A 12872-nucleotide genomic window follows, 5' to 3' on the forward strand; every position below is an offset into this window, starting at 1 on the left:
AGCCTTGTCACTGATAGACTTCCAGGATTTGCTGAAAATGGTTACAGATCAAACTATGTATTTTCAGACTCACTAAAATACTTCATTATCCAGTGATTCTGTTAGCAAAATCTGCTTGGGCTCCATATGATGCTTTTGATCCTGATACCCTAAGTGGAATTACTTTGTGAATTCTTTGCACCCTCTCCTTGGTTTTGTTCCAGAACATAAATGTTTTTTTAATCTGTTGAACAGACTTTGGAGTGATCTCATCTTTAAACAGTGCCGATGAGCCTGTTCTTACTAAGTTATCAAGACTTTATGTCCCCTTGCCAACTGCTTCTTAGGCTCTTTATTTAAAGTACTGTGCACTCTTCAGTTCTGTTCTTCACTCCATTACCCTTGATTGATTCTTGAGTCAATCTCTCAAGTCTTCCCAGAAGGAGATCTCATTTGATAATCAAGAGAGATAATAGTGTAATGTTTTCAACAGTTGTTGATACAATGTGGAAATCCTTCATTATAATACAGTATAATCACTCCTTCTCGTAAGGGTGTATCTTGATCAGTGTTCCAGGTATGTCTTAAATAAGAAGTACACACTTGATAGTTTCTCTGATTTCCCTTGTGTTGGATGGTAGATGGTATATATCACTCTACTGAGCGTAAAGGTTTGAGTTTAGTATTTTTGCCTTTTCTGTTTCTTCCCTTCACCTCTTTAAAACTCTTAATGTCCTTATTAATTATTAGCCTGTTTCTGTATCTCCATGCCTCATACAAAAACTGTTCGCTGAAATTTTACTATGAACTAGGAACTTTTAAGCATGGTAAATGCATTACCTGTCTTAATGTTCCCAGTAACTCATAACCACTGTCATTCTGATTTTAAAAATGAGAAATCTGAGGCTCAGAGAGGTTAGTTAACTTGTCCAAGGTTGAATAACTATTAAAGTTTAAAGATATTTAGAGATAATTCTAGACAGATTTTTTTTTCTTTTTCGTATATTCTAGAATATTAGATGGCAGAGTAGGGGGAGATAACTGCTTTTTGGTGCTCTTTCTTTCTCTTTTTTCAGATTTTACTTATTTGAGAGAGAGAAAGAGTGAGCGAGAGCACAAGCAGCGAGAGGGGCAGAGGGAGAAGCAGACTGCCCAGTGAGCTGGGAGCCTCCCTCCCGGCTCCATCCCAGGACCCTGGGATCATAACCTAAGCTAAAGGCAGATGCTTAACCGACTGAGCCACTTAGGCGCCCCTGTTTGGTGCTTATTGATAGTGTTGAGGCATTGGATGACTCCTCACTGAAGCCCACCCTACCTCACAGCACAGATTGTATCCCTAAACTCTCATGAGTGCAGGTTTGTAATCAGAAGTTCTCTGAAGAGATACTTTTCCTATATATCCAGCCATGGCTGACGGTCTCTTGAAATCGGTTGCCCTTTCCTGGTTTACGTTTGGCTTTATTTATGTGAGGGGGACAGAAGAGGGAATTTCTATGATATAACTTCCTAGTTTGCTTACATCCTAGACTGTCTCCTGTGAAACCTGTGGCTCTTTGAAACCCTTCTAGCCTGAGACAGGACACATGCCTTTGGTGTAAATGGTGGTACCACTGCTCTCAAGCTTAATGCATAGGATTGTTTCCCCTTATCACCAGGATAGTTGTGCTTTGTTTTTTTACTATTTTATCTAGCATATTTAGGTAATCTACACCAAGAGGGATTTCTCTGCAGTTTGGCAAATTGCTGGAACTAGAAGTTCCCACAACTTAGAAGTATTTTTACAGCTCCTATTAGACTGGGTTTTAGGACTGTAGTTGTGCCATGAAGTCTAGTGGGGAAAAAAGTTGAATCACAGTATGAAGAAAACTGAAGCTCCATTTCTGAATGGGGAGTTATTAATATATTTTGGGACTTAGTACATACATACTTAATGCATAACTCCTTTGAGGGGATAATAGACCTTGTGGATATTCCAGGGTATTTTCTTTTTAATACTAGGGACGCCTGGGAGGCTCAGTTATTAAGTGTCTGCCTTCGGCTCAGGTCATAATCTTAGGGTCCTGGGATTGAGCCCCACATCTGGCTTTCTGCTCCCCAGGAAGCCTGCTTCTCCCTCTCCCACTCTCCCTGCTTGTGTTCCCTCTCTCACTGTCACTCTGTCAAGTAAGTAAATAAAATCTTTTAAAAAAGAAAAAGAAATACTAATTACTTGTGGCTTCACAGATGTTGACTCTTATTTTTTAATATTGGAAATGTTGAAATCTTGGGTTGGAAATACCTTTTCATCTTTCCAGATTTTCTTTTAGCCTTCTCATATGCTTTGTAACTCACTATCTCTGAAGAACTAGTTACTTAAATTTCTAGTATGAAACACCGTATTTGAGACAGCTTGTGTGTCTGAAAGCAGAGTGTGTCAGTGACTCTTCATGTGTCACGGCTTTCTCACGTCTGAGAGCAGCTGAGGTGAGGGAAGAGCGCTGTCCATGTAAACACCTTTAAGGGTTCTTTGAGCTCTCTTAGATCTGTGTTTCTTAATTTGTAAATAAAGGATAATAGTAGGTCACACAGCCATCTTCTGATCTCTGACCTGCATTTTAAGCTGCATTTTCTCATTCTCCCCTTCCCTTTATAATGGAGGCATCTGTCCTTTCTTGGCTGTTTCCAAGGCATCGTTTTAGGGAAGTGGAACTATTTGGCCATCCACATTTTATGATTCTCTTTTTTCAAATTCCTACTTTTGAACTGATGTTCTTCCTCTACACACGGGTCTGTGGTTAATATACAAAGTAGGCAAGGTCAGGTCTCTTAAAAAGAGTGGATCACTTGTAGGAAGTATACTTACTACCATACTTCCTTAATGGGGGAATGCTGCAGTTGGAACCTTTCAAAGTTGAGGACTGATGGCATTGAAAGCAGTGGAGAAGGAAAAATATTTCCCGTAAAGCGTCTCAATGGGAAGGACTCCTAAAAGGATGTGCATTAACACATTTGAAATGACTTACCAAAAAGTAAAAACAGTTCTGAGATTTCTAAGTTAAATTTCTTTGGTAAAATTAATTTCTTTGGGCTTCATCTTTTCTGGTATACTATAGATTAATGATTCTTGGTTTCCAAGAATTTTTAGGTCAGATTTAAAATAGCATCCTTAAAATAGCATCCTGGCAAGTGGGTCACACTGAGTGTCACTGAGAAACGTAAAAAGTGTGCCGCGTGGCAGAGGGATGGTAGCAGCACCCTCATAAGCTCCCATTTCTCCGCAGCTCCAGTCAGTCTCAGTCTTCCTACATCATCCGGAACCCCCAGCAGAGGCGCATCAGCCAGTCGCAGCCCGTTCGGGGCCGAGACGAGGAACAGGATGACATTGTTTCCGCGGACGTGGAAGAGGTGGTTGTAATTGTCTTCATTGTAGTGGATGAGAGGCTTTTATATGGGAGGGAAGTTTTCTTAATAGTAGCTTACTACCATTGTACATTTTTGCTTCCAGGTTTTAGACTTTAGTTACATGTTCTCATTTATGGTTATAATGTTAAAAAGACTTTAATAATCCTCGATTTAGTGGATAATACAAAACTGAAACATAAGCTTATTTTTACTTAGAAAAGATATCCTTAATGTTTAAAAAAAAGGTTTTAGGTGCAGTGCATAAGAAGGTATAGAGGATATGTATGCATCTTCATTAGGTAAATTTTATAACTGTGGAAGTTTAAAAAACTTAGTCTGTACAAAATTGTTACACTTCCAGTTTTAAGGTTCTGTATATGGATAACAATTACAAACCTTAGGATATATTGATAATGATTTTGATAGCAAGTTGTCACTAGCCAGTGGTTTTTCAAACTCCTTAGTGTTAAAATTCTCTGTAGTTAGGGATCTTCGTATTACAGTTATTAATTGCTGTGGAGGAATGCTCGTAGAGATGTGGGTTTATTATGTGCTTTGATTGTCTACAAATAAGATTCTGGATTTAGGTTGAGGTGGTGGAGGGTGTGGCTGGAGAAGAGGATCATCATGATGAACAGGAAGAACATGGGGAAGAAAATGCTGAGGCAGAGGGACAACACGATGAGCATGATGAAGACGGTATGCAGGTTATTTGAGAAATTATTCAGTATGAATAAATCAGGTACCTTTAAGGATATTAATATAGAGAAAAGCCCCATTTGATGTATAATGACTATAAAGTTCAGCATGTTTTCAGCCTAGCATCTGTTTCAAAATTTTAGGAAGCAGCTGTATACATATATACATATAAATTTATGCATATATGCCTATGTGTATATTTATAAATATAAAATAATTTCATCTTCTTCCTCCTTTACCCTTTGGTTTTGACTTAAAAGTTTTGACTTTTTCTTAAAAGTCTTTCTAGAAGTTAAAATAATCATAACTACATTAGGCAACATTTGCAAATTAGAGAAAAGGAAAAAATGACCCATAAACCCACCCAGATGCTAATAGTTTATTTTTACTTTCAGTCCTCCCCTGTGCTGCCCCATTCCCAAGCATGTCTTCTTAGATATTACATGTGTAATTTTTGTGCCTTTCTTTTTTCAATTAGCAATAATCGCGCCTCGGATAAACCTCATTGGCTACGATACTGCCACTGCGCAGAGCAGTGCCTTTCTTTTTTCATTAACAATAATCATTTTGGCATTTTTGCTACATAGTCATCGTAACTGTTCTTACTAGTAGCCATCAGATAGACTTTTTGGGGATCTGCTTTATTGAGGTATAATTGACATGCAACAAACAGCACATAGTTAAAATTTATAATTTTACATGTTTTGACATGTATATATTGTGAAATTCTAGATAGATCTTTTTTTGCTTTCTTCCCCTTTGGAATCCCTGTATGTAAAACAGATGAAAATAGAGCAGTGGACCTAGCCCAGGGCTCTGCCCCTGATGGAGGTTCTCTTGCCCAACCCTTTTTTACCTTGGGCTATGCAAAACAGATTTTGAATTAGAGTGTAATAGTCTACTGAGTACCATGATTTGCCTAGTCATTTTTCTCCTACTAAGCGGGCAGTTATGCTTATTGTAGTAGTAATCCCTCCTCTCTGCCCTTCCACCCTTCCAGTACCTTATGATATTCTGGTTTATTGGACCTTGTCTTGTTCCACAATGAGTTTATACTTTTTCCCCCCTTCTTATTTAAATATATTTTCTAGGGAGTGACATGGAGCTGGACTTGCTAGCAGCAGCTGAAACAGAAAGTGACAGTGAAAGTAACCATAGCAACCAAGATAATGCTAGTGGGCGTAGAAGTGTTGTTACTGCAGCAACTGCGGGCTCAGAAGCAGGTACCTTCCCTTATTTATATCCAGCTTTCTTGCTTATACTAAGGCTATGTGTATACTCAGCATGAATTGGTTAAACCATATGCCTTATGATTTGCACAAGAGTGGGTCTTTTTTGTGACTTAATCCTTTTTCCCTGTAGATATTAGTGAGGAAGATATTTTAATGACTTTTTTTTCATTTCTCATTTTAAAAAATTGATTAATTTTAAGGTTCATTTAGAAGAACTGTTTTGTAATTAAACTATCTTAATGAGTTTTGTAGACTATTAAGACTATAGCCTGGCATTCTGTTTTAATATATGCTTATTTTCCTGAATAAGGGAGTACACTGTAGTTTTAAATATCAACAAACTGACAATGGTTTCGGTTTTAAAAATAAAAAATTTAGGTGCAAGCAGTGTTCCTGCCTTCTTTTCTGAAGATGATTCACAATCAAATGACTCAAGTGATTCTGACAGCAGCAGTAGTCAGAGTGACGACATAGAACAGGAGACCTTTATGCTTGATGAGCCATTAGAGAGAACCACAAATAGCTCCCACGCCAATGGTGCTGCTCAGGCTCCCCGGTCCATGCAGTGGGCTGTCCGTAACACCCAACATCAGCGGGCAGCCAGCACAGCCCCTTCCAGCACATCCACGCCAGCAGGCAAGTCGGAAGACTTTGTATTCTTGAAAGACTTAAATAGGTTTTTAAATTATGTATGTTTATCTAGCCCAGTTAAGTAGTTTCATAATAGTTCTTCATTGTTTTGCTGGGTTCAAGTACAAAAAGTATTTACATATGCTTATATCAAGATTTCTCAGTGTCTATACCATTGCTACTTTGGGCTGAATAATCCTTTATTTGTGATTGTGCATTGTAGTATGTTTAGCAGTATCGTTGACCTCTATGCACCAGATGCCAGTAGCAACACCACCCCCCACGCCCCCTCGTGACAACCAAAAATGCCTGTAGATGTCAAATGGCCCCTGTTTGAGGGCGGCAGGGAATAGCAGAATTGTCTCTGGTTGAGAACATTATAGTAATTCTTGTTCCCCTCATCATCACCCTCCCTAATTTAGTGTGGTTTAAGAAAAAGTTTTTTGTTCAGTTGCCACATTTGCCAGTGCGGTTGATCTTTTAGCTTATTTAAATGTATACAGTGCTAGAGAAACACAATTCGCATCTGACAACTTGTTGTGGTTGTCCTTTTTTCTTTATAGCAAGTTCAGCGGGTTTGATTTATATTGATCCTTCAAATTTACGCCGGAGTGGTACCATCAGCACGAGTGCTGCAGCTGCGGCAGCTGCTTTGGAAGCTAGCAATGCCAGCAGCTACTTAACATCTGCAAGCAGTTTAGCCAGGGCTTACAGCATTGTTATCAGACAAATCTCGGACTTGATGGGCCTTATTCCCAAGTATAATCACCTAGTGTACTCTCAGATTCCAGCAGCTGTGAAATTGACTTACCAAGATGCAGTAAACTTGCAGGTATGAAAACATTGAAAAGTTACTCATTCAAGTAAATATTTTGGCTGATCATTTATGAGAATTCCACTATAATGGGAATTAATGTTATAAATATTTAAGTATTTACATAATACTAATATATCAAATTTAACTTTATTTGGATAGTTTTAACTATTTTAGTTTGGTCTTCATAGAACTATGTAGAAGAAAAGCTTATTCCCACTTGGAACTGGATGGTCAGTATTATGGATTCTACTGAAGCTCAATTACGTTATGGTTCTGCATTAGCATCTGCTGGTGATCCGGGGCATCCCAATCATCCTCTTCACGCTTCTCAGAATTCAGCTCGAAGAGAGAGGATGACTGCACGAGAAGAGGCTAGTTTACGAACCCTGGAAGGCAGACGGTATGAAATGCTTCACATATGCTTGTATGTTTAGACAGAACCCTTATGTATGTCCTAGAAAGCTAGAGCTTTTTGACTGCTGTTACATAAGACCTCAGTCGGTTTTGTTTGAAGGAGGGAAATACCTTGTGTTACTTGTTTTTAAATTGTTGTGTAGGTGAAGCAAAATAAGTTAGTTCTAATCCAAGCTAATTTTAAAAAATTCATTTGGTATTGTAGGGATCTGATGGTAAATACTTCTCATTTTGAAGTAGTTGATCTATATCCTCGTGTCCTTTGACCATGGTTTGAATATGAATGCATATTGTACTCGGGAAGAGGAGAGAGTGTGCAGTTACCAGAGCTGCTCTTTGATTCCCTCAAATTTCTTTTTCTACATCTACCAGTTTGTTGAATTATATTTAAGTATATTTATGTATGTGGTATTTTTTTTAAGGTTCTACTTATTTATTTTAGGGTGAGCACATGCAAGAGAGTTGAGTGGGGGCAGAGGGAGAGAATCTTGAAGTAGACCCTTTCTGAGCACGGAGTCTGGTACAGGGCTTGATCTCATGACCTTGAGATCATGACCTGAGCCAAAATCAGGAGTCTGACGTTTAACCAGTTGAGCCACCCAGGTGCCCCTGTATTTATTTTCTTTCTGTTTAGTTATAAAATGAACTTTCTCAGGACTAGGAATTAGCCCAAAGTTGAATACTAGAGTCATGAGGCAGTGCCTTATAGTGAAAGTACCCCATACCTGAAGTCACAGTCCTAGGATTTGGTTCTAATGGCTTAGGCAGAACAACCTTGCTATTTAGGGAGGAAGACAAGGGGCTTAGGACAGTGCTTAGGAACCTTAACAAGATATGGTTGGAGTCTACAGTTGAAAAGTACTAGTTATTTAGGACAAGTGAAGGCCAGGAAGGTGGAGAGAGAGGCACTGAAATCATATAGAATTACAGCCTGTTGAAGGGTGGAGCAGGAGGAGGCAGAATTTACACGTAGACTTTGATTCGGAATAAACTAATAGGAAATTTAAGAGAAAAATCTAGAGGAGTACAGAATGGACATACTTGATTTACTGAGAACTGGGAGAGGATTTGGTGGAAACGTCTAGACTACAAAACTGAATGCTTGGCAGAGAGATCTGGACTACTTGGGAGGCCTCTGCTTTCTTGTCCTGGGAAGCCTGCTCCACAAAAAGATACAAACATTATCTTTGTTAGGCAAGTTCCTCCCTGAAGAATAGAGTTCTGATAATAGATCTTGATTGGGAACAGGGGTCTCCCTTTATTTCACTGTAGCTCTCATTCTAATAGAATACCCTTATTGAGAGAGAATTCACATACTGCACAGTTCACCCATTTAAGTGTACAGTTCCATACTTGTGAGTATATTCAGAGCTATGCAGCCATGATCACCATTAACTTTGGGATATTTTTTTATCATCTCCACGAGAATATTAGTAGTCACGTTCGATTTTCCTCTACCTTCCCACCCTAAGCAACCACTGATCTACACACACTTTCTCTGCAGTGTTGCCTATTCAGGACATTTCATATAGGGAATCATACAGTATGTGGTATTCTGTGCCTGGCTTCTTTTACCTAGCATAATTGTTTTAAGGGTCATCCAGGTTTAGCATTATCAATCAATACATTACTTCCTAGTAATATTTCATTGTATGGATGTGCCACATTTTTTTTTTTATCCATAAGTTGGGATAAAGCAGCTGTGAATATTTGTGTACAGGTTTTGTATAACATGTTTTCAGTTACCTTGGGTAAATACCTAACGGTGGAATTGCTAGATCGTACGGTAATTCTCTCTGTTAACCTTTTGAGGAACTGCCAGACTTTCCCAGAGTGGTTGCGCTATGTTACATTCCCAATAGCAGTGTATGAGGTTTCTAACTTCTCTGTCTTGTGCCTAACACTTGCTATTAACTTTTTTTCTTGTAGCCATCCTAGTGGTTAGGAAGTGGTAGGGCATTGTGGTTTTGATTTGTGTTTCCCTAATGGATGAGCATTGTTTCATGGTCTTATCGGTCATTTGTATATCTTCTTTGGGGGAGATGTCTGTTTAGATTCTTCGCCCGTTTTTTAATTGGCTTGTCTTTTTGTTACTGAGTTGTATGAGTTGCTTATATTTTCTGAATATAAGTTCCTTATGAGATTCATGACTTTCAGAAATTTTGTCCCATCCTATGTGTGTTTTCTTTTCATTTTTTTGATGGTGTCCTTTGAAGAACATAAGTTTTTAATTTTGATAAAGTCTCAATGCTGTGTGTATTTTCTTGTTGCTTGTGTCTTAGTGTCATGTTAGGCAGTAGTTCTCAGCATGTAATTCCCCAGAATAGCAACGTCAACATCACCTAGGAGCTTGTTAGAAATACAAAATTTGGGGGCCCTGCTCCAACTCTACTAAAATTTATGGAGATGGGGCCACAGTCTGTCTCAACAAGCCCTCCAGGAGATTTTGATAAGACCCTGAAGTTTGAGAACCATTGTCTTGAGGAAGAAATTCCTTTCCCTTCCAAAGGACACGAGAAATCCTTTCCTGAATAAAAGTGCAGAATAGTGGGGTACCTGAGTGGCTCAGTCAGTGAAGTGTTTGACTCTTAATTTTAGCTCAGGTCTTGATCTCAAGGTCCTGAGAGTCCTATGTTAGGCTCTGAGCTTAGCAGGGAGTCTGCTTGGCTTCTTTCTCTCGCTCTGCTCACCACCCCTTGCCGTCCCCCCTCTAAAATAAATCTTAAAAAGAAAAAACAGAACAGTAGAGGACCACATATGGCTAATGAGTTTTTATTTATGGATACCCTTAGTTCCTAATTTTGAATATTTATGATGTTGTTAAGTTTCACATTTGTGTTCTTTTAAAAAAGATTTTCATTTCTTTTTCCTCCTACAGACGTGCCACATTGCTTAGCGCCCGTCAAGGAATGATGTCTGCCCGAGGGGACTTCCTAAATTATGCTCTGTCTTTAATGCGGTCTCATAATGATGAGCATTCTGATGTTCTTCCAGTTTTGGATGTTTGCTCACTGAAGCATGTGGCATACGTTTTTCAAGCCCTTATATATTGGATTAAAGCAATGAATCAGCAAACAACATTGGATACGCCTCAACTGGAACGCAAAAGGTACCCATACTTGCCATGAGGTTGGTTTAGGAAATACTTAATTGCTAAAAATGGTCTCTATCAGTTTTGTTTGATTTTTGGAGTGAGGAGAACAGTGTTGCAAAAGAGAAATAGTACAGGAACATTTCATGTGGGAAAGAGGGCTTGAGTATCCATAGCTACTACTCATTTAAAACAGGAAACCTGAGAATCCACTTAAGCTTTATGTTTGATGTAGTTTGTCATGTTTTCTATTAGAGTTTGTGTAAGTACTCACTATTTCTTACTGTGATTATCCTTTTTCTTTTGAACCTATTTTGTAATTACTGTACATTTGGCTGGTCAGTCTACCATTCCCAGAGTCTAAAACTTGATCACAATGTTTGAAATTGACTAGATACTTAAACTGACTTCTTCAGTGTTTTTTGCTTATAGTTCCCATCACCTTTGCTCCATACTTCATGTCAAAACTTGTCTTTTTAAAGGACACGAGAACTCTTGGAACTGGGTATTGATAATGAAGATTCAGAACATGAAAATGATGATGACACCAATCAAAGTTAGTGTACAGAAAATCCGCTAATCTACTTCAAGAAATGGCTGCCTCAGTATTTCCCCTTCAAGCTTTTTAACTTCATTATTTTCTGTCTGGGTGGGAATTTCTCTTTTCTTCTCTATGTCCCATTTCCCGCATTTTCTGTTCATTTTCCCTTATAGTTCCTTGAGTTATTTGCTTCATAAATACGGATGAATTAAAGAAATGTTATGAACTTTTTAACAGTCAATATTTTTTCTATTTTATCTTTGTATCCTTTGTGTTTTAGTCTTATGTTTACCTTTATTTTTAAGTGTGTAAGTACAACATTTTTAAAAATCTTAAGAGAACCTTTATTAATGCTGATGCAAAGAGAAATACCCATTATAACTCTCAAATATCAAAACTCGTAATTACGAGTTAATGCGATAAAAAGAAAATATTCCAAAGTGAGGAAACTTTGGGATCTTCTGCAGTCTCTTTGTAGTTTTTAGCTATTATTTCAAGTGGAATTTAAAAATTTTTTGAAGTGGGGTCAAATAGCCTGTCTTCTTCCCTATTTCTTGTTAACAGTTAGAACTCTTATTCAGCCCAGGGAAAGACAACTGATCTAACTGCTGCTGTTTGAAAACCCAGCCATATCTCAGTATTTTCATAGCATACCGTACACTGTCCAGAGTTTTACTCCATTAAGGGGAGATGGTATTCTTCTGCTGACTTACTGTTGAGATGAATGAGGTGTCCAGACATTTTTGTCTTGTAGAGAAAGCAGAATTTTTGTAAGCAAATGCTCACATCTCTGCTCCAGACCATCTCCTCCTTTTAGAGTCATTAGTGAGCCATGTCCTGAATAGACTTAGGAAGCTAGCTCTATTCAGGTTTGAATCCCTCGAGAGAGAAAGATTTGGGAAATGTTTGTCCAGTACAAATATGGAACACTATTTGTTACTGCTAATACTTTTTTTTTAAGTTTTTTTTTTGTCATATTAAAGTACACATAATAGAATTTACCATTGTAACCACTTTAAATTGTTAATATTTTAAATTTTCACCTAAAAATATTATCAGAATTTTGGACAATAATTTTTGGTTTTTGGGTGACATTAAAATTTCATGAAGAGGTTACAGGAATTTTGGATTGAGCAGATTGAGATTCTTTTACCCTTCCCTGGTAATTAATACTTTCTAAAAAACAAACACTTTATCTCTTTACGTTTAGGTGCTACTTTGAATGATAAGGATGATGACTCTCTTCCTGCAGAAACTGGTCAAAACCATCCATTTTTCCGACGCTCAGATTCCATGACGTTCCTTGGATGTATACCCCCAAATCCATTTGAAGTGCCTCTGGCTGAAGCCATCCCCTTAGCTGATCAGCCACATCTGTTGCAGGTGATTTAGATAAACTAGTCTTACAAGGTTTCTTTTAAGTGACTTTTTTTTTTTTTTTAAAGGGTTCAGTGTAACTAGAATATTTCTGTTAAAATTCCAGCCAAACGCTAGAAAGGAGGATCTTTTTGGCCGTCCAAGTCAGGGTCTTTATTCTTCATCTGCCAGTAGTGGGAAATGCTTAATGGAGGTTACAGTGGATAGAAACTGCCTTGAGGTAAGATAGTAAAAATCTTCACTATATAATATTTGTGGATGAGAACTTGTCCCAGTATCTTGAGTTTTGGAAATGCATTATTCTAGAATATTGTATTGCTTCAAATAATGGAAATATCAGAAAGTCCTGCCTTATGACCTAATTCCATATTGTTTCATAACTCTGTCAGTGTCATCATCCTGCTTTGAGAACGACTTGTTTGATGCCAGGGACTTCGTCCGTGAGATGGCAGGGTCATTATGTGTTTTGCCTATTTCACAGAATTGGATGATGTAAAGCTGCTGGAAATTAAATCTTTATATGTGGAATGCATACGTGTATATATTGTATATGAATATCTGTCGTATTGGCTTCAAACTTTTCTTTTTGGCTGTAGAATATGAATAAATAAAGTAGAATTATTCAACAGGTCGTTGAATAAATAAAGTAGAATTATTCAACAGGTCGTTATTAACATCTACTAAGTGCGGTCTTAATCTTTATAACCATGT

At 37.9% G+C, this 12872-nt stretch overlaps 1 protein-coding gene and 1 pseudogene across 6 annotated transcripts in view; one reads left to right on the top strand and one right to left on the bottom strand.

Moving 5' to 3' along the window:
* The window catches only part of UBR5 (ubiquitin protein ligase E3 component n-recognin 5), a 140187-nt gene that overhangs the window by 103603 nt on the left and 23712 nt on the right, over nt 1-12872 (top strand). For all 6 annotated transcript variants that reach the window (XM_045997355.1, XM_045997342.1, XM_045997347.1 and 3 more), the window contains exons 35-44: nt 3240-3363; nt 3948-4059; nt 5151-5282; nt 5670-5927; nt 6485-6753; nt 6927-7138; nt 10031-10261; nt 10726-10799; nt 11995-12167; nt 12268-12381. In XM_045997355.1, coding sequence (XP_045853311.1) covers nt 3240-3363; nt 3948-4059; nt 5151-5282; nt 5670-5927; nt 6485-6753; nt 6927-7138; nt 10031-10261; nt 10726-10799; nt 11995-12167; nt 12268-12381 — 1699 coding nt within the window. The remainder of the gene's footprint in view (nt 1-3239; nt 3364-3947; nt 4060-5150; nt 5283-5669; nt 5928-6484; nt 6754-6926; nt 7139-10030; nt 10262-10725; nt 10800-11994; nt 12168-12267; nt 12382-12872) is intronic.
* On the bottom strand, nt 4477-4594 carry LOC123927897 (annotated as a pseudogene).

Source organism: Meles meles, chromosome 1, assembly GCF_922984935.1.
Source record: "Meles meles chromosome 1, mMelMel3.1 paternal haplotype, whole genome shotgun sequence".
Classification (NCBI taxonomy): Eukaryota; Metazoa; Chordata; class Mammalia; order Carnivora; family Mustelidae; genus Meles; species Meles meles.